The 22,844-nt window shown below is 38.7% G+C and overlaps 1 protein-coding gene and 1 long non-coding RNA gene across 4 annotated transcripts in view; one reads left to right on the top strand and one right to left on the bottom strand.

The window, feature by feature from the left end:
• Positions 1 to 22,844, bottom strand: part of LOC110863665 (semaphorin-2A) — a 176,517-nt gene that overhangs the window by 21,932 nt on the left and 131,741 nt on the right. For all 3 annotated transcript variants that reach the window (XM_022113024.2, XM_022113027.2, XM_022113026.2), the window contains 2 exons: positions 2,941 to 2,958; positions 2,755 to 2,827 (listed from right to left, as the gene is read on the bottom strand). In XM_022113024.2, the coding sequence (XP_021968716.1) occupies positions 2,755 to 2,827; positions 2,941 to 2,958 (91 nt within the window). The remainder of the gene's footprint in view (positions 1 to 2,754; positions 2,828 to 2,940; positions 2,959 to 22,844) is intronic.
• LOC118434118 lies at positions 8,710 to 10,004 on the top strand. The gene is made up of 2 exons (XR_004833782.1): positions 8,710 to 9,468; positions 9,532 to 10,004. It is a non-coding gene; the product is annotated as an uncharacterized LOC118434118 (long non-coding RNA).

Below are 22,844 nucleotides of genomic sequence, written 5' to 3'. Positions count from 1 at the left end.
TTAGGGCCTGACAAACGTTGGGAGGAGATCAATGCGTTCTCCGGGTTAGGAAGGAAGCAGAGATGATTCTGACATCAGTTATTTACTTGCATCCACGGCATTTGTACATTGTCTTCCCGTTTGCCATACCCAATGGTCAGAGGTAAAGTACAGCATAGTGAAGTGACAACACCAATATATTTTCGCTGCTCTGCCCATGTCACGAAAGTAATAATTAAAGCTGCTTCAAGTCGTGTAATCCTCCCATTGATGAAACCTCCCATTGAGAACCTACTAAACACGAGCCTTCTACTTATGCACCAATGTGACTCGTATTTACATATCTGCCTCGAGTTAATGAGAAACTGGAAATATCCATGTAACTGGAAATACAATTTACTGGGGGTGCTGCTGTCCCCATTCCATATTCCGCGTTGCTTTGCATACACAGAATCATATTTATCTTCCCAGTTGGGCTTCATCATGGTCCTCAACTTTCTCATGTAACTCTCAGAGCCTGGAGCTAGACGGAGAGGGGACATGGCTCGAGTTACATAATGCACCCAGCGTGCCCTCATAAGCTCCCTCAAGTACACTAAACCTATGCTAAGCATCGTCCCAGGAAAACAACGGGAATTTATTATAGAGATTGCAGAATGCAGGGAGCAGCTTGACACACGACCGAGACACTCGTCTTCAATAAACAAACTTGGAATCTACCACTTTTGAAATCTCCGATTAATGTTCTAATGTTTGAAGCTCGTAGACACAACCCAGGTCACCCCGTATGTCATCTCGCATTCATTTCAATAAACAGGGTCATCAAGTCAAGGATTATCCCATTATGACCTCGCTATGAGAACAAAAGGATGAGTGAGACAGATTTCCATAAAACATGTAAACCTGAATAGTTTGGATGGAAAATAGCCATTCCTTCTCTTAAATTAAAAATCATTAGAACGAGCTTTCTGTAGAATAACATCCATGTGTTTAAGAAAATGAATCTGGTTTTTCTTTGTCATTCTCGTTGTAATTGTATTGCAAAGCAAACTCGACTTTCCCCCGAACCTACTCTGATTTTTCACTTTGTATTTGCAGTAAAACCAATTGAAAGCGTAACGTTCTAAAAGAGCAGGGATGATTTTCCACGCAGTCCAAAGTTTCAATATCAGAGACACAAAATCACGTACGCCGGGAAGAATACAATTTCTTGTAGCTTCGTGTAGCATCTTGGTTGTTTGAACCGTCCAATAAAATCAGAACTATTTCTGGCTGCTACCTCATAAGTTATCGAATTGAAATTCACCGTCTGTGAAAGGAACCACTTGATAACCTAAGCAAACCAAGGTCCAACCTCTAAATCCGAAATTCAGCGTCTGGCTGGCCAAGCCATCTCATCTTCAGCCTCTCTCTCCCGGAACCAATCTACTCTTGGGTAAATACAAACAGAGCGATGTTTCCAAGATAAAAGCTTTCCCCATCTCCATCTTCCCGTCCTCTTCCTCCTCCAACATCCCTCTCCTCCGATCACTTTGCAATATCCGAAATCCATTAAGTTTCCTATGAATTTCCCACTCGAGAATCCGAAATCGAGGAAACCCACACCATCCCTCTTGAAACCATGTACCTGCCTTGCCTGAGAGCCTAGGATGGCTTATGGGAAAGAGGTGCAATTACAATTCTATTTTCTCATCTAGTGCTATTTCAGTCCTGCAAAGTCGGGATGAAAGCGTACGAACAATGGGAATGACTGGTGACAATGTTTCTCCTATCTTCATTATACATCTCCACGAGATTCTCCTCTCCTCATCACCGTATATAAACTCCATTTAGTAGGCCCATCACTTTCAACTATACATTAACCCCGTGCAAACACAAGGGTTCGTGTGCTAAGTGAAATGTCATCTTGAGAGAAAATGATTAGAACAATGGAGTAGATACACAAACCAGTTTCCCTTTGAACCTGTGTTTATGAGGAGAAATCAAGGAATCCTGTAGAATAAAGATAGAACACATAGTTCATCCTCAATTTGGGAATTTGGAACGAATAAAGGAGATGCTTTCAGGGAAAGTCAACATGCCTGTTATTGCTACTTTATGCGGCAAGAAATTGCTAATCCAGACCAGAAATATTCTAGAGGCTCAACTTTTATTATTGAAGCCGAGTATGTTTTTCCTCTATTCAAAACGTAAACCACTTTAATCTGGTCTAATTTAATTAGGAGCTACTCCAGGTACAAGTATTTATATGCGAGCCTCAAGTATAAATCAAGTAAACCTCAAATTATTATCCAGTGCCATCCCGTACATGTACTTACACGTACATATTCATATAGCGATATATTTCGCTAATCACATCAACTTCCACCTTTCACCTGAGTGGACACGCAGTAAGATTTTAATCAAAATTAAGCATTGGCTCTCAGATCAAACACTAATCAAATTATCCTTTCGCCCAGCTTCACTCAGGCTAAATCCAAGTATGTAAACGTCGTGTTAAGGTCTGAAGAAGAGGGTAAAAGTTCAAGAGAAAGGTATTTATCTTATCATGCTTCATCCGAGCGAGCGAATTGCTTGTAATGTCGAATGCTCATAAGTACATCGTAGTGGGCTTAACGAACAAGTGGTGTATTAATAAGTACAATATTAAAAGATATGCCACGTAGTGAATCTAGCGAACCAGCTTTAATTAATAAAGTGATCTGGCTGCAGATTAATGAGAAAATCAAATAAATGTCAGTTTTGATCCTGAGAAATATAATATTGTGCACTTACATAGCACCAATGTAGAGAACTCCTCGTTTCGGGTCTTGGTAGAATGTGCGGTAGTAGTACCGCTTTCCACAACCTGTTAAATAGCGTACATGATTAATAATTATAAAAATGGGGTTTTTAGATTTTTTGTATTAACGACTGCGCTTCAACGTCTGATTGTCGATTATTTTTCCAATCTGTACTTACTGAATTCTCGAATGTGATCTGTAAGAAATAAAACAGAATTCTATTAGAAAAACTCAAAATTTTAAGTATATTGGCAATTTCGCTGGTAAAAGGAAGAAAGAAAGCAAGCAAAGCTATGCATGTAGTTTTATTTAAGATTGACTATTTATGCATTGAGTTAACATATTTATGTATTACATAACAGACCCCTTAAATATAATTGAACCTCCAGACTCTGAATAAATCAATAGATAAGCATTAAGAATATATACTTCCAGAGTAAAATAGGATTAGTTTACCTAGATGATAGAGGTCCACCAGTCGGATTTCAATACAAAATGAACTATATAATGTATAGTAGCTATAGCATGTATGTAGGGTATATTTGTGTATGCATCTAGAATACAAATTTGCAAAGAATATATTCTATTAGATTTTTATGCTGAAAAACGCAGTTTTCTAAGCAGTCCATCAATGTCTTGAGTGAGATTTCTGCTGACCCAAAATCGGATTGAAAAGAATGGACATGTACAAAAAACTCTGAAAGAATTACTAAAGAATAAACTAAAAAGGAGCAGCACAATGAACTTTGTACATGAGGAAGAAAGACTGATGTTCCTCGTAACCGGTGGGGGTTACAACTTCCATCCATCAAATATAACGAGCATCGACTACTATAACGAGACTCTGATGCACAACAATAGATGTTTGCCATGAGAGCTAAACTGAGTTAATTTCATATTCCCTTCCAGGAAGAGCAATGTAATAATTTTTAGCAAATGTGTATTTCATTGCAATGGGAAAAAGTATTCAGAAGAATCTGCAAATAGGAGAAAGTGTGGGGTGTGAAGTGGTGAGCAATGATGCATTCTTATGATAATACATCGATGGTATAGAACTATCAATGTATGTACTTCCGAGGACTTATGACCATTGACTTTTTCTAGGTGCGTAGTTTTAGCACAAGATGGAAAGTGACTAGAGATTGGCACTCTCATAACCTTTCTCCATCTCCAATATGAACATGCTTATGCTTGCAATAGACCCACATGTTAGCTAATTTGTCCAGCTCACATCAAATTCCTCGGACAGCACTTTAATCTTGTTGTGTTGATAGATTATGGAATCTGGTAGATGTTTTTGTGCTGAGAGATTTGGGAGACAAGTATGCAATGATTAATAACATCTATACAAGATTAGAGCTAATTTGTCACATGTTGCTGTTTTTTAACTGTTTTGGGAATAAGAAGGCGTAGGGTAATGCAATTTCGTAGATCGATTTGACGGATGAGAGTCACTACAATCTCTTGTAAGCATAATCATGAGTTTGATTAATAGTGTCAAAATATTTTCCTAATCCTGTTAAACCACGACTGCTTACGGCCTGTATTTTTGTATTCACTGAACCACTTTCAAAATTAGTTAATACAACCAAACTCCAAGGAAAATGCCAAGACAAATAATAATAAACTTCATATCTCACGCAGGAGTTTGGACTTGGTTTGTTCACTTCCTATTCGGCGGTGCTATGCCATGCCGCACCAGTGTCTGACAATATCTAGCTAACTGGCTGCATGCAATCCATCGACTTGAGAACTGGAGCATATTCTCCTAGTTTTAGCAGCTATCCAATTCCAGTTTAATTAAGGCGAAGCATTGTTCTTAACACAAAGTCCAGAGAGAGAGAGCTTGCTTTTGACTTTGTCCATACCGGGAGAAAGTCTAAAAGTTTGCCCCTGTTTCAACCTTACTCGTCACATACATTGACGTGACAGCCTTTCTCCTGTGCAGATATTATAATATTCTTTCTTTCGCTGTACGAGCCATATTCAACTTTGGCTCGAACAAAAGTCGTTACATGTTGTACTAACATTCTGAATAGTAGCCATTAAAATTAAGTTTGGCTCTCTCTCGCTCTCTTTTACTCGCATGAAATCTACGCAAATAAACTTAACCAACCAACCCTGTGGTCAACCACCAGCCCACTTTGACTTGGTCGCGTACAAGTTTATTTACTATGGTAAAAGTGTGTGGGGTTTATCAAAAGTTAAATTTGACACGCATTATGCTCGTGTCCAGCGATAAGACAGAAATTGTGAACAGTCATTTCATTTTCCTTTATAACCATAATAAATTAGCCATTCCCATTCCTCCACTTCCACCGTAGAAATTTAGTTTACGCCTTCCGCGGTCAAACATGTGCACACATGTACATACGTGCATATAGGACACCCACAAATGTACATATGTAGGTATATTTATGTAGTATTGCAAAGTCCTTCGGTTGTGCATGCAAATTAGTCTGCAGTTCGGTTGGTGTTTTCTGCACACAGTTTGTTATTTCTCATTGAACTCTGAAGTCTTTTGATTTGGATTCAAATTTGTTTTCCACTTTTCCTATGACGTGGTTGCTATATCCGATACAGAACTTTGAACCTTTATTATGAAAAGGATTCATCAAGACTATGAAGACTGCGTGCTTGTTGCATATTTGTGAACGGTTATGCATCCCGTTGAAATAAATCAGAGATTCACAAAACAAAATATTACGTGGAACATTGATTACACAAGGATTTCAAAGGCATCATGTTTGTTTGTTGTTGCAGTATGTACATTGCCGTCAGAGATCGGAATGGATACGTACGTTTGGTAAATTACCAGTTGATTGGATCAAGAACGTGATTTTCCTCTTTTGTTATTCAGATGTACAATCACGCAAGACCATGGAGCTTAGTTACATGGAAGAAATGTTGAAATGCTAAAAGAGAGCATAAAAGAGCTTCAATAATTCAGCCCCCACTATATTTTGCTTTTAATTTTCAATCTACATTTGTGATACTATTTAGCTCTTTAACGCTTATTTCTAACCCAGTTTTATTTCCCATAGTCGTCATTGTACAGATCTGATCGGATTTATCAGCATGTAGAATATTGGAATTTACTTTGGAATCTGCCAGCCTCAAATTTCCCAGAGTATGTAAACTAAGCGCTGGATAAAGCAGGCTCATAGTTCGGTAGGCTTCATACCATTCTACGTCCAAACTAGGATGATTTGCCTTCTAAAATAATATTCGTCATAAAATTTGGACTGAATAAGAGCACGGGAAGGATTTAAGCTTTCAGTGAAAGCAATTAATTTGGATTCGGCACGATGGAACATAAGTGGATCGAAATTTTACTTGGACGATCTTTGCTTTTAGGGTCATTTGCATACTCGTGACTATAAAGAAACGGAACGCCCTCCCACATAATCACATCATCGTTCTCGGAATTGTTCCTCGTCCAATTCAATCCTTTTTTAATTCCTAAAAAATTCCCATTTCATTTACTTTGCCAATATTACTGTCAAAATTTAGTGTGCCCTCATTTCATCTTTGTCTATGAGCTGGAGCTTGGCCTAATAATGCAACATTATTATTTTGTATTAAGGGAGCAGATCAGAACGTTGCAGTGATGATCCACATTCACATGGTGAATCAGATATGGTGAGAAATTACACGCTATATAATAATGCGATTGGTTTTTCTACCCAGCCATTTTCTGCAGTTGGATAGAGAAGTATGTAGAAATGTATGTTGGTCGAACAAAACCAGAGCTAACGAGACCAACTGTCACGGTTTCCATTCAGTTTCTATTCAAAAGATCATCCAATCAAATCAATAATCAACATAACATAATCGCCCTGCGGTAATAAATGAATCCATGAAATGCAGTGCCCGATATGCGATGGGATAGAATGCAGCAAGCAATCCAATTTCGATTTGAATCCCAAATCCCACACAATCTTATGGGCATTGGAGGCATTGGAGCATTTAACGTCGAATTTAGCAGATTCATTGAGTCGTGGTGTTTGAGCAATGTAATGATGACGACAAAGGTTACCATATATTTAGATCTCTAAAAGTATACTCCGTATATCTTCCTGCCCACCCCATCCATCCTTCAAATCGTGATATTCACAATTGAGGGATTTTTTATACTTTATATTTTTAGATTTGAAACGGGTCATCCACAATGTTGAAGGAGGGAGGAAGCTTCCTGTACGTGTTTGCTCAAGTGCGTCAGTCTCCCTTGTAGTTGTGCATATGTTGAACTCTATCAAGTAATAACAAGTATACGGATTGTATTTTTGTTTATCGTCAGGATAAAGCAAGTGACAATAATGACTCTACCTATTCCAGTTTTTTAACCTTCTCCGTACTAAATTTTGAGGAGAATCTATAAAAATCGAAGGTTTCCCAGATTGTAAAATGAGCAGCGTCAGTCAGCAGATTACGAATTGGTCTTTGTCTCAAAGGGGTGAATGCAAGAATCACCCAGCGTGATGTTTACGGCCCAGGGGTGACTGATACTGGTGATCTTGGCAGGGGTTCACACAGCACTTGCATCCAACGCCTTATATTTGAATTGTTGGAAAGTCGTCGATAAAATTAACATGCCGAGACAGCTAAAAGTATGTATGTGCATGCATATGCATACACACATGCCTCGCCAAGTCTGCTTCGTTCCTTTCTTCCAAATCCCAAATGACGATGGTCAAGTTTACATTACAAAACAAAGCAATTCTGTGTCTGCGATTATGATGGTGCGATAATGCATCCATTCTTCTTTTCTTATATTGAATCACATTAACTCTGCAATGAAAGTCTATTAACCAAACATAAAGTTTCCAACAAGAGCCATCCCAAAGCTTCTTCAAGCACTGCATTCATTCCAAGTTACCAGCCTACATATATAATACGTATGTATACGCATTTGTGTACGCATGTATGTATAGAGAATAAAAAAAAACATTGTAAACCTGATTGCATTTACAGGATCAAATGTAAATGAGACTGGAAATGTTACCTCTATTGGGTCATTAAATTTCCCGAGCTGTTTATCTTACACGTTCACTAAGGGTTTTATATGCTTTGCTTATTATTATTAAGAGCGTAATGTAAACCCCTTCTTGGACCGGCTTCAATGTAAAAATGTTCATGTTTCTACATCCAAAGGCCGTTTAGAAGCTGTTGACTTTTATCGCTTTGATGAATGAACCTCTTTAATGAGTAGCAAGCAAACGTCCCATTGAATTAAAGCCTGACCGTGTGTACATACACAGTCCAAGTTTATTGGTTGTTGAGCATCACTAAATTCAAATGAACTCCCCTTTACTCTTTATGATGTAAACATTCATAATGATTATACAGGCAAAATATTTATATATTCCACCCTAGAAAATATTTGGACTATGCGTGACACAAACCTTATCATATCTTCGTAGTTACATCCCAGGTTGGTCTGTTATTGAGCAAATATAAGAAACGAGAGACAACATTTTTCATCAACCATTTCTAAACTTCCTGGACCACCTGACCAAATCCCACCCACCCCAACAGCAAATATCATAAGCCCCTGCGTTTCATCATGACACATTACAGCACATGCTCATATTTACATGCTCATATTTCAAATGAGAAAGCAAATACTTTAAGAGGAAAATGGCAGCATGATAAACCAACACACAAATCAATTTCAGAAAATCCTGCCTTTTGGTTTGAATATTTCAAACTGCCAACAACTCATCCCATCCTGTGCTCATTGGAGAGAGATAATTTACAGCCTCCGACTCTCATTTCCATACGCATTCAATTTATTATGCAATATGATACCTCTCAAGACTGGGTTTTAAGTATGCATTGTTTTGTTTAAAAGGTGTTTTGAAACCTTCTTCTTAAAAACGGTCTTTCAACATCCATGCACACAGTCAGCAGGCTTTTGTTCGCTGCTGCAACAAATAATATGCAGAAAAGGGCCTGTCAACGCACGCATTATTGAACCAATAAAAGGGTGAAAACAATTCATAACCCGAGTTCAATTCTTAATTTTTAAACTTTAAACTCCAACACATGCTTATCCGTAGTTAAGTTTGTGCATTTTTGATAAAACCAATGGCATTTGTAAAGACACAACTTTACTCCGATAGAGTCAGGGAACTTGTCATTGTTTCATCACGTATGTGTCGACATGTGTTGAATTTTGAACTTTACCTGAGATGGAGGAAGGGTTAACCTTGATTCGTATATGGAATCGTCGCTCGTTGGATGCTCATTACTCGTTCGTGTACCCTTTGGGAGAGTTTGTTGTTTTTGACTCGAGGCAAGTTAACATGTCCCTATTATGATAACTCATTTATTATTTATGTTCAAAAATTTCACGTCTCACGCGCTCTCTGCTGAAGAAGCGACTTGTACATACTCCCATTTACTTTCTACATAAATCACACCGCACGACTCTCGTATGTAGCTTCAATCCAACTCCCGAATAATGCAGTCAAACCAACGACATGGCCAACTATGCGAGGGTTCCATGCACATACTTACGAATACACGCCGTGTAGACACACTTGAAAAAAAAAGAAATTTGGACCAGAAACCAAAACTGCCTCCATTAACATAATATTCAAGTAATTCTCAGAGCTCTTCAGCACACTCGAGAAAGTCGAAAATTCCATTATACGCATTCTCAGATAATAATATTATTATCTTAGGAAACTGGCCAAGAAGTGTAAGGACTAAAAAATTATGATTTTTTCACATTGTTGGTTTGTCTTTTGTATTATTTATTTAGACATGTGCAAGGACAAAAAATTCCACTAGAAGTTCTGCAACGTTAATGATACGCTTGAGTGCTCTTGTTACTAATCAGGTATTTGAATGGACTAAATCCCACATCTTAGGAGCTCAATTTTATTCGTTAATAAAATTAATTTGTGGATTATAAAATAAGGCTTTGTTATTCAAGCTGATAATTAACAAATTATTTATCTGCATGTGGCAGGCAGTGGTGGCCGAGTGGTCATCACACTGTGCTTCAAGCCGAATGGAGGTTCTGGGTTCAATTCCCAGTACTGGCAGAGAGTTTTTTCCCTTGTGGTTTTCCTCTCTGACTTGTTGCACAGGTCTGTGCGGTGTCCATTGCACTACGGGCACCATAGTTAGGAACCTGTGACCATCTATTTCTCACTTATGTGAGGTTTGGTTCACTTGTAATTCAAATGTAATGGCTAAAATTGGGAATCAATAAAGACGACCTTTTTTTTATAATATCATTTCATTTGTGAATTTTTTTGTACTTCAAAATTGAGAAGAGATGGTGTTTGATTGGCTAATTCATAAATACAGTTTGCAAGGATCCATTGCATTTTGTTCCCCTTTAGTACACATAATGCATATAAGAAACAGATACAAATACTAAACTCGGAGTCCAATTTCACTCGAGAAAATTTCGTGCAGAGAAAACTTTCAGAAACCAATCATGAACTAATATCGTTTAAATTGCATAGCCGAGATTTTTTTCCTTAAAAGGACACCAATGCCGGACAAAAAGATTTGCTGATGAAAAGGCCGACTGATATTAAACATGTCATCATGTTTTCTAAGACGATATGAATTGTGGTGAATTGATACAGTTGCGACGGTTATGGGACTGAATGAGTTGAGCAAAGGCGAGTATGAAAGGAAGAGATGAAAATAATGAGAAAATGAAGACAAGAAGATGGAAAGCCCTTTTGTGGGAGAATTCTCAATTCTCAACCCACGAGAGCCGGATGAAGATTAGGCCCAACTGAGGAGGGAACATGTTGAAAAAGTGTAACATCCAATCTACGACGTTTCCAAAGCGAGGATGAAGGGGGACGTGGACCAGACCACCAAATGAATGTGCGCGACCAGCCATGGGACAAAGATGGTAAAATATGCATGGAATCATCATCGTCCCTCTGATTTATATGACAGCATCTCCTCTCAGAAATATGCAAGAAGTTTAAAAGGGCGAAAAGAGAAAATGAACATGTTCACAGTGTGCATTATACTTTTTTTAATTTATGGTAGAAACTACGTCAGATAAACTATTTGTGAAATAAAAGTGAATGTCCTTGAATGGGGAGTATTCAAACTCCGAATTGCATCCGACACATGCAGGAAGAATAGAACGCACAAGAGAGGACATCATCGCAGGACAGTTTTTTCCTATCTTCTTGTTAGTTCATCTTTACCCCATAAACGTGATCATAAATTTGTTCACTGCATGTGACACTGGACATGGCCTTTTGAGCCAGTTATTCATATTATATTACGTCCATAAGAAACTGACTAGTTGGAAATACGACTGGCTTGCCCACTTTGGTGGTAGAAATGAGTGCGTGGGGAGCGCAATTCTTGAGGCTCTCTAATTTTCATATAATTGAAGATAGTAAAAAAAACTTTTCCAGTAGAAAACTGGAAACTTGTAAAAGTAAAAATGAAAAGTAAGCATTTGATCAGTGATCTGAAAATTTTGGACACGTTCCATTACACATGAGCACAATGTTTCATAACCACGAGGACAGACAATAGTGGGACAGAATGCAAAGCTAGCAGGTTGTTCAATAGGAATGAACAATGAATTCTAGGAGTAAATCTCAAGAAAAATTGTAAATCTTGAGATTCAAAGAAAATGTAGAATAAATAACAACCCACGAAGGCAAAACTTTAATATGTGGCCTGCATGCGGTCCGGTCATTCTAGTCATCGTCGCAACTTCTCAACCAAACCGCATAAAGATATGGAATAGCGCCCTATTAAACCAAACAAGGACATGTTCTTCATTCCCGTTAAAAATAAATCATTTCAGAAACTCAAACAAGGTTCATAAATCAGAAGATTCTTTGGAGAATACATATGTATGTGCATATCTGGGGGTGACCCAGAACAATGAATTTCAAATTGAAGCAGTGTTGTGAACATTGAATTTTCATGTTTTTTTACATACACGTACTACAAAACACGGACTTGGACTTTACTCATTTAATCAATTACCTGTGCTGATAACGGAGGAAAAAATAATTTAAAAAATCAAGTATTATCTACATTACATAATCTATCATTCAGCATTTATATATATGTATATATAACCTTAGTCCAAAAATGGCGTAGAATTGCAAAATTATTGTGAGAAATAATTTATTCACACATATATAAATCGCCGTATCATTACTTATTTTGTCAAGTATATCTGTTCAAGAAATGCGAACGTCTTGGTCAGCAGAAAAGAAATGTTGTAATGGCAATTTATACAATCGGCATTACAATGATACCAACAGCCATAGTTATCGCCTAATTCAGCCCTCCTTAATATCCATCTTCACGAATGCATATTTTTTGTTAAGCATTATTAGTAATCCACGTCAATGTCCACTTATGGACAAAAGATGACACATGTGCTGATGTTCCGATAACCGCTTGCAGCATGAAGAGTCAGAACTCACTGTGCTATCCCTCCTCGTGGATTGTGGTTGTCGAGTCCATTAGAAAAAGTGGGAATCTATCAGCAGAGAAAGTTGGCTCGAGGATATTGTATGGATGTCATTCATTCAAAGACTTTGAAATGTCCATCAATCATTCCCCTATTCCCTATTTACGACCCCTTTCACAGACGTCACGTCACTATTACAAATGTAATGCATGTATATGTTGATGGCCCAACACAGCGTTACAAAACGGGTTGCATATATTCACTCTTGTGGAGCTGGTTGATGAACGAAATGAATGATGTAAAATCTGAGTCATGGAAGAATGAAAGCATAGGAGCAAGCATACAAGTAGTACACAATTGCTACAAGAACCCCTACCAAGCAGGCGGACGTCTTATTGATTGCCAAACAAAATTTGCAGTTGGACGGATACAAAATAATTCCCATTATAGTTACTTTGCTGCTGCTACATACATAGCTAAACCCACTGCCTGCAAGCAACTTTCGTTCCTCTTATCGTCCTCGCATCACCATTTTCTTTTCGACAATAAGGAAGAAATTTTGTAATATGTAAAAATGATAAAATATCGCCCGAAACCAAACCAATCTGTCATTCCATGATAACCATGTCACTGGGTTCATGCTGCGGTTGGTTGTTCTGCTTGGCGTGTAGTTTATCGAATGAAAAATCTCGCCAAACATTTTCCCTCTGTGTAAACAGCCAGGCTTAGCTCACTTCCGATTTGATTATATGAATCCCGATTGAGCAACATACATAACTTAACTGATTTCGAACTCTGACCTCCCAGATGCATGTAAATTATTAACCACAAAATGAGACTTGGCATACGAATGGTGCACCTGCTCTACAATTTACAAGGTAAGTAATCTCCTACTTTGTGAGTTTTAATATTCATTCGTTCTCCCAAGTTTAACTTGGCAAGATATCCCACTACGTATGTAGAACCAGATGATCAGATAGTAAATTTTACGCCAAAATAAACGGCAGTTTCAAACGCTTCAGAATTCGTCATTCATCATTTCAGGAGGATAAAAACAGAATTTTCCCATCAAATGATGATGAGGACGGATAATTTGCTTGATAAATAGGATGTGTAGAGGAAGCCGAAGTTTAGAACCTTTTTTCATTTCTTTCAGATCGGATTATCTTCTCTCTACGACGTAATCCCTTTTCAGAAAGGATTACGAATACAAGATATCAAACAGGTAAGTCTTGCTTGAACTTCTTATTAAGCTGGTTTTAAATTTGAAATCCAACCAGAGCATGCTTGCTGTTACGGTTGTAACGTTTGATAGATGAAGCATTTGAGCCAAACGAAGTACACTTTTTTGTACACCCACCATATCAACCAAAATCTTAATCGCTTCCTGAATTTTTACATTTTGCTCCCATGTATCGATCAATCTCCCAAAAACTTCACTAAAGCTGGGTGCAAATTCCTGCATGACATATTCTTGTGAGTATTGAGCTACGTAGAATTTCATCGTCTCATCGGGTTTTTGTGTCCATGTGCTGCATGGAAAACCTATTTATCTTTACTCGTCTCGTGGTACTCCTCGTGTGCACCAAACTCTGCTGGTGGTAGGCAAAATTCTTCAAGTGTTTTTTGGACAAAATACCTTTAGCAGCAACTCATTAGAAAGAGATTTGGTCCTGTCGGGCTTATCTTGGTGGAACTTCTTAAGACTCCTCTTTCATCTCACTCACAATTGGTAGAATCTTCTTGGACACTTTTCATTATACGTCTTCATTCCTTCATACTATAGACACGAGTACGTATACCATTTCAAATTTAAGCTCTTTATAACGAACACAAGAAGATTAGAGTAAATAGCAGGAACCTAAATTGAGGGACTGATTTCGATTTATTGGATTGGGTGGCCATGCTTGCGAACTTTCATGAAAGAGTTCCACCGTTCATGATGGATTCATTTTTAACAAATAGCATACTGAGTGATTTTTGAGTTACAAATATTTTTTCAGTATGGAAAACAAATGTCATTATCGCATTTCTTGGGAAATATTATGAAGGAAAATGCTGCTTGGCAGGAAAACAAATGTCATTATCGCATTTCTTGGGAAATATTATGAAGGAAAATGCTGCTTGGCAGGAAACCACAGGCACTTAATAAGAGCAAACATGTGGAAAGTGTAAAGAATTGTTGAGAAAGTCGTCCTGCCACACACACAGCCACAGAAAGGACGGGTATGGTGTGGGTAACGAAATGACTGTGCGAAGGAGATAGAGGCAAAGGCTGAGTGAAAGGAGCTCATCGTAGTAATAAGTGTCTGAATATATAGAAATATATGTTGCAAGAGGGAGAAAATGCGTCTCCAGAGAGAGTCTCCTCACCGCCAATTTACTTGAAGCCATAATACATCAAGAGGCATCCATCGTTCCGATGCATCTCACTTTCTCTCCTCCTCCGACCGTAACCTCATCTCCCACCAGTCCCACCACCACCACCACCAACCACTAAACTAAGCCCAAGAGCATTATGCACCTCTAATAAATGGGTATGCAAATAAGGAAATATTCATACACGCAGAGGATTATGTGTGCATGGAACGCCACGCAAAGTCAGTGCACAGAGCGAAATCCTCGGAAATACCTGAATACGCTTTTGGACTTTATTTCTGCAAAAGCAATATGAAATATTGTAAGAAATGAAAAGCCTAAAAGCGAGAGCGTCGTGGCTGAAGCCAACGGGGAAGGAGGATCATTCTTCGCTCCACAGAAACGTTGGTGACATTTTGCCTCCATGATTCCATACACAAAGTAGGATGAATGGATGTTGAAAAAAGTTTTGAAAAGTTGCTTTTGAAAATAGATGTATCTCTCTCATGGTATCGCGAGAGGATGATGAGAGAACCTAAGTGAAAAATATTCTGTTAACCATTCGGAAATGGTGGAGAAACGAAAGTTCCCGTTTTAAGGAAATTTGTCATTTTTTTGGATATGCAGAAAAACACGTTGGTTTTGAGGACAGGGGGAACACACAGCGTTGCTGCTGCCTTGTTTTGTGTCTTGTCAGTCAGAGTGTCCCAACCACTATTTCTTTCATCTGAAGACGTCGACTCATTACGAGGGACATTTTTCAGCGGAGGCAATCCTACCATCACCACCACCACCCCGGGTTCGGGTGACAAGATGGAAAAGTCAGGTCCAAATAAGAGTTTCCGAGAGAATTGCCACTCTCTCCCTGTCCGCCCATACATAAAAATTCATCCATTCACATAAGTCATATGTTATTCGACAAGAACGAATCTTCCCCAGCTCTGAGTCCCATGAGAAAGCAGGAGAAAAATGTTCCACTGTCATGAACCAAGTTGGATGGTATGTATGTTGTTAATGGTGCTGTTATTTATAAGTTTATCAGCCTTTTCTATCCAAAGCGTGCACTGATAGTGAGGCCTTTTATGGGAAGAAGAATCGTGCTGTCGGTCTCCTAACCTATAAACTGGGCCCAACTCTTTTCTCTCCATCGGTGTGGAGGAAAGTAAGGTCGGACACTGTGGGAGACACTAATTTGAATAAAAGCCATTTGATAATGGACCAGTGCTCCATTTCGGTCGTTTGTAATTACCTCGTCTCCGAACCTAATCCACTATCCCAATTCAAATGATCAAACTGTAAAAAATTCATTGCTTCTCCGCTGCCCATGTCGTAAGCCAACCGCTGAACGCATGCTCCACATCACAAACTAGAGAACATCGTTTTGCTTTCTCGTTAAGTCTCATTTTCGCGTTTTGGACTCCACTTTTAACTTTCATGGAGAAAATAATAACAGGAAATAGTGGAAACTAGTAGAGAACCAAGCCTCCCAAGTAACGTCGACATGATAATGAAAGTAATAAAGGGAATTTGAATGGATGTGAGGTAGCTGACACACGCTACTAAAACTACCCAAAAACAATATGAACACACGCTAATGCCAAGTTTGCTTTAGCAACATGGCCACTTTTTCCACAATATTCATTCTCAAAGTCCATTTTTCAGACCCCACGTCATCTTCACGCTAAGGAGGGGAGTCCACAACGTCTGCAATGCCAGACTTTTATGCCTGCTTGTCATTTTGCAATAATAAACATATGAGAATAGTAAAGCCCTCAGGTGTTAAGCTCCATGAGCCTACCCGCCACACCCCCTCAGAGGTGCACTGTACTGGATTCTTAGTAAAAGTTTGAACAAATGTAATCTTAATCTTTTTCTACGCTTTTCAACGAAAACTAGGCTTTTCCATACGTAACAATTTCGAGGGGGTGTGACGGCCTCAATATGGATCATGGTGATTAACCACTGAGGACGTTTACTATTCTGATAGTATGTGTCAAAATACCAAAATGACGACAAAATCTGGGATTGCAAACCTTGTAAGCTCTCCTCCTAAGTGAGTGCTATGAATTTGACCGTTTTCATACTAACTGCTCGATTCGCTGGCGATGACAAATAAAACGATACTGCTCCTTTCATAAAAAATTGAGCCACAAGCAAAGCCTTTTCCATGCCTATTTATACGGTACAAGAAAAACAACCTCCTCACGCCACAATTATGCCGACTGCAACTGCCAACCGTGATGATGTGTCCTTTGCTATCCAATCACAAAGTTATTTTCCGGGTAAACGACTGATTTTCCATTACTTTACTTTGACCCATCCATGGCATGACAAAACGAAATCAAGCAATGAATTATTTGTAAGTTCCGTTTGGGTAAACCCTCCGTTGTAACAATGTAAAACAACATTGGTGCATTGTTTTATCAGTATGAATCATATCTTTGAAATAATAAATGACCAACTACTCCTCCTCTATTTACTCAATAAGCCACACACTACAAATATGTATAACCATCGTACAATGGTACCATTTGGACATTAGTGCCAACCATTGTTATTATTTACAGCAGCACTGCAATAAAATCAGCGGACGCACAACAGCTTGTTTTTCTCTATAAAATGCAATTTTGAACAAGGACATACGTGTACAGCACTCGAGTGTAACCAAACTCTGCTTGCCAACAGTCAATAACCGTGCTTTCTAATAATAAAAGAAGTACACAAATATAGAAAAGTAGCGGGAGTACTGTGCAGTGACTGAGCCATTTGACCACACCCCTCTGTCACACACTGACACGAGGTCACAGCCCCCTTAGTACAATTGGTCTAATTGCTCAGGCCTTTCAAACGATACCTCCAATGATAGGAGTGTTTCAAGTCTGAGCTTAATTCTTAAGGTCATGACCTATAGAGTTAGTGTTTTGACATGATTTTTAATTCTTATATCTACTTGAAATCTAAAAAAATAGCATTTTAAAGTCTTGCATACAAAGAGACGGACGGACGGAACTTTCTCTTAAAGCAGCTTCAAGTGCTTGAAAGAGGGGAGAAAAATGAGGTGAGTAGCGATATTGTAAATATATTGCATCGAAGCCGGCAGTTTTATTTAAAAAGTTGTGATTGTGATCAAAGTTGTGGGAATGCGGGGTTGTTTCTCAATGACGAGAAGAGAAGAAGGTGACACAGCCGAATTAATATTATGGGCCGCTACATGCGGAAAACTTTCTTGGTGAACCCACCTCTGCGAACACCAACCTCCTTGTTTCTTTCTCCTCTCACACTCATACTAATGCCATATATAATGCAACAGCACGCTCCCCACCAACATTTCTTCATAGTTTATGCCATCAAGTTTTCTCCACTACATCGCAACCAAACCTGGAGCCCAGCGTAATAAAGAATGAGTTTTCAACTAAACTAACCAACAACTAACTGTTCGTTCGCAGAGTTCCAGCTCTCTTTCAGGGTTTGGAAAGTGGGGAGAAAGTAGTGTGGAGGAGAAAGAAAAGGGTTTGGCGATCAAATACAATGGAAGATCGATTTCATCCACTCGGGTCAAAGCAGGAGCATAACAGAACGTAATTTTATTTTTCCACCTTTTCACGTGGGCAAAGTAACCAAACTTGGATGAATGTCGGAGACAGGTTTCCAGAGAGGAGAAAGGTGTCTCACATTTTCGATGCCAAGCACGGTTCATTTTTAGCTCTTGTGTGGCTCAATTTCCACAAAACTCCAAACCCTCAACTTCCATCTTCTACTTTTGCTGAATAATTTACTTAATGATGCACGCAAGATGTAAATGTTAATGAATTTTTGAGACGATAAAGCACAAAATTGATAAGAAATTGCCTCTGATGGACCGAATATTGCCTTTGACTAAATTTAACAACACGTAATACGTAGTTCTCAGTTCATGTATTGACGAGATGTTAAAAATAATTGCAAACGAAAATTGAGTTCTAAACGATATTGAATTTAGTAATATTCAGAGTGACTCAAGCTGTAAAGTGGACAGTAAAATAATGATACGTTAGAATCGGAACGGCCCACGTATTGATTGATAGCTACCCACTGACTGAGCTGTGAGAGACAGCAGGCAGTGGGGGATAACTGGACATGATAGACCTTTCCAATAACACTTTAATCCAATCAATACCTTCGTAACCATCCAACGTGTCCCACTGCATGCAACCTCCCCTAATTCTAATTCCAAAATGTTATCACGAAATGAAACCTGTGCCCGTTGAGAATTCGTTTTTAAATAGCCTTCTTCTCGTACAAATAATAAAATGCAGCGACTCAAGAACTGAGTTCTCTCTCCTTCTCTCTCTCTTTTTACGTACGCACATGTGCATGATATCATCGCAGGCCAAACACAGCAGCAACCTTTGCGTGCAATTTCAGTTATCTTCTCCATTTTCAATCATCAACCACCAGCCACTTGCCCAAACAGAAAAAAGCCGAGACCACACCGTTTCACAGTATGGAGTCCAATTGTATCTTTAGGTGAAATTTGCATTTAGTGAGTCACGTATATCCGGCACCACCGGTTTGGACAACGAGAAAGCAATTTTGGTTCTGACAGGAAACCACGGTTTTCTGCTGTGATGTGTTTCATTTCCTAAAAAAGTGCCAGTGGCGATGCGGTTTTAACTATGTGGTCAAATTGACTTTGTACCCATTGACTTTCATCCAATTTTTGCACCTTGCCAGCTCCAAAATAATGGGAATGATGAGAGTGCAGAAAACGTAGAAAATGCTCGTAGAGAGAGAAAGCAGATGAGTGCACGGAGGGTCTCACGCAGACATGCCGAGTCTTTATTGTTGGACCCAGTTCAGAAAACAACATTAGACCAGCAGTCCATGGATGAAGAGGGAACCCATTTCTAGCCAAAACTTACAATGACTTGAGATTAAATACAACCTTGACTGGTATTAAAAGCCCATCACTGCCTTATTTTGCATGCAAATGGTCTCAAGATTTAATCCAGAGAGTAGGCGTCACACACTTCAAAACCACTCGAGAGTTCTTTCCTTAAGCTAAAAGTTAATTTAAATTTTATCATAAATCTAAAAATACGGTCATCCACCCAATCTCACCGACTTTTATGTCATATGATGATGACAGAAGTTGCTCGCACTCTGCTCAGAATACTATCTCTGACTGCCACCACGAACACAAACCTTATTACAAGATCATCGTGCCACCATCGTCACACTTTTGTTAAAAAGTTTCCGCATAGTTTCAGGTTCTTTCACTTTTCTCGACACGTAATACTCATTGGGAAAATGGTGGGTCCACCCACTTACCTCATCCTGGGTTATTTTGGTCATGATTGGTGGAAGAAAAGTACGAACACGAAACTCTGCCAACCTCGTCTATCTTCATACAAATGTCAAATTCCCATTTCCTCTGACCTGCTTTGTCTCCAGCAGAGGTTTTTCGACACTCTACACTGCGGTACATTTGTACCTAATACGTAAGTAAGCAGTTTCACAAACGCCTTTATACACTTGAAGTATCCTTCATTTTTCAATTCATAATCGGGGGAGAACGAGGAGAAACACATCTTGTGATTTTATACACATATATTTTATCCAGCTGATGAAAAGTTTTTTTAGCCATGAAACGTCCTTATTCGTTTATGACTTAAGGTTGTCCATATCCAAGCTGTTTTGATAGCCCTCAGCTAAGCGTAAACAAAATCAAAGCTCTCCTCTGATTCATTCGCTTCTAATGACCAAAATCTCATTTCCAACTACCAATTACTTTGGCGGATGAGAAGTTCTGCTCTTTCGAAATAAGGAACGAGGTCAATCCACGCACTTGTAGTGCTCAAACCTTCCTTTTTCAACTTTAATTTTACGACAACAGTAAATAAGAAAATCGAATGTATGTCAGCAGGCTATCTAATTACAATATTGATATGAAATTTTTCTGGTGAGGAATTAAAATTCATATTTATCACTACAACCTGTCGTCCGACCGAATTAAGAATCGTGATAAATGTAAAATAAAAACTAAAAAAATTGATGTAAATATATTCTTATTATATAACAGCAATTTTATGTTGAATTCAACTCGTCGGCAAATTGACAATTAGTCAGCAGACGAATTGCAAGGGGTTCTTGAACCCGTCCTCAATTTACCCGAGCACTTAACAACGGCTGGAAGAGCAAAGTCTCAGTGGACTGCTCATCACTTGGAGAAAGTGTAATCCGCAACCAGCTCTTCTTACCACAAGGGCCAAGGAAATCTTCGGACGTGGGTTTTCCGCTACATGCTCACACTATTTTCCCATCTCCATTGTTTCCAAACTCAGTATTCTGTACACAATGCTTAAGACAAGCGCAATTTAAAAGACCATTACGTTCAATGACGGAAGAAGCAAAGAGGTGTAAAAGCTCATGCCGTCGAGAACCAGCAGAAATATATATCTATGTACAACGCAGTAAAGTAGTCACCCAAAGCCTGGATTTGGACAACACACAACAATTGAGACTGCCCAGATTGAGGAGAACTGCTGCTAAAGTATTAAATCCAGTGTCTCATGGATTCCGAGGGATTAAGTCCCTTGCATCAACACACACTTTAAACGACTTTTAATTTTCTAGTATTCAGTCCGAAATGTTTAAAAACAAGAGCACCCACTATAAAAGAAAGAACAGAGCCACGCGCAGATGTATAATTGTCGTTTGTTTTATTTTGCCTGGTAAAATTTCATTTGTTGCTCCTTTCAAGATAACCTTTGCCTCTAAATTATTATATTTACATAACTCTGAATTTGAGAAAGCAGAGTCATTTTTCTCCTAGAAAGTGACAATAAGGCATTTACACTTTATTAGCTCCTACTGACATTACAAAAATTCGTCCTTTTATTCCTCTTCTTTCTTTGTTATTAATATTCAATCAACCCCTTTCGTCCTAGGTGACTGAAGTTGGCAGCAGTTTAGATCAAATTTACGCGTTCTAAAATAATGGTTGGATGAATAATCTACCTCTGTCTTCCGAGTTTGACGAGTATTCGTATAAGAGTATGAGGGAATTCAAACTTCAAAGGAGAAGGAAAAGTCACGTTAATTCTTCGCCAAGTAGTGAACTGTAAACTGGTGGGGATATCTGTTCCTAACAATCTTTTTTGGTTCAAGTTGGGGGGTTTTGTTACGTACGCCGTCGAGAAACTTCAAGTTCAAGACATGATAGAGAAAACCAGTCAAGTCAGTCAAGTCAGTAAGTCCCAAGACACGCGATTAGATTGACAAGAACGAAAAGACGGAAAGGGAGTGGGGAAAAAATGCTGGAAAATTGTGCACCCCTTCGTTTTCGGTGGATGGATGAGCTGAGATAGCAGATTCAATTCAACGTTCACTGGGTCGAAAATTGTCATTGTCATAATTCTGGTTGGTTAAACACAGCAGCAGCATCAAGCAAGGAAGGACTTGTTCAAACTCATCTGCAACTGGCATCCTTGAAAAAAATATGTAATATGAGTTTGGTCAATTTACAAGTATGCGCATAATCAACCGAGCCCCGCATTCGTCCCAACCACTCATTATTTCTTCGCATGTGTGTGGAAAAGTAAACACGGTGACATTTAAAGGCTCGACTAGCAATGTAAGGGTCTAAAGCAGAACAAAATTGGTTAGCTAACTTGTAATTCTCGCCTCAGGTTTTGTGTCACATAAGACCTCATCCTATTAAAGGATGTCGGGACCTCTAACAAGGAGATGCCAAATACCCAAAGCAACGTCTTGTATTAAATTGCGTACATGTGTGGCAGGCAGCAGAATACTTGCGTAGGATAGGTTTATATGTAATGCACTCGCCTGTATGTATATGATGTCTTGTAATTTAAAAAAATAAGTTATACTTCCCCTAAAGTTCTAGAAACCTTTTCTACTTTCAATACTACCAGCAGATAGAAACTTGAGACAAGAATGGAGGAAGGATGGTATGCATAACGGGTATGCCAAGACATTGCATCCACCGTAGCTCGAAAGCGTCGCGTCAATTAGGATCTAATTAGATTCATTTTAGCACAAGCACAAGGGTATTTAACACGTCTGAGCGGAATGCTCACATTTTCGAACAGGGAATGAAAGTTTATTAGTTACTTGAAACGAAAGGGAGAGCGTATTCCTTTACGGGCACTGCGTGTAAAATTAACCGGAACAACAGTCGAAAGAATGCTTTCATCACATATTTATGTATTTACGAGTAAAGATCTGCTGCGGGTGTGTGCAGCAGCTTAAGAATATATACTCTCAAGTATTATTTTCAATTTTGAAAA

Source organism: Folsomia candida, unplaced genomic scaffold, assembly GCF_002217175.1.
Source record: "Folsomia candida strain VU population unplaced genomic scaffold, ASM221717v1 Fcan01_Sc001, whole genome shotgun sequence".
Classification (NCBI taxonomy): Eukaryota; Metazoa; Arthropoda; class Collembola; order Entomobryomorpha; family Isotomidae; genus Folsomia; species Folsomia candida.
Note: the sequence above shows the minus strand (reverse complement) of the source record. Positions and strands in the feature narration are given on the sequence as shown.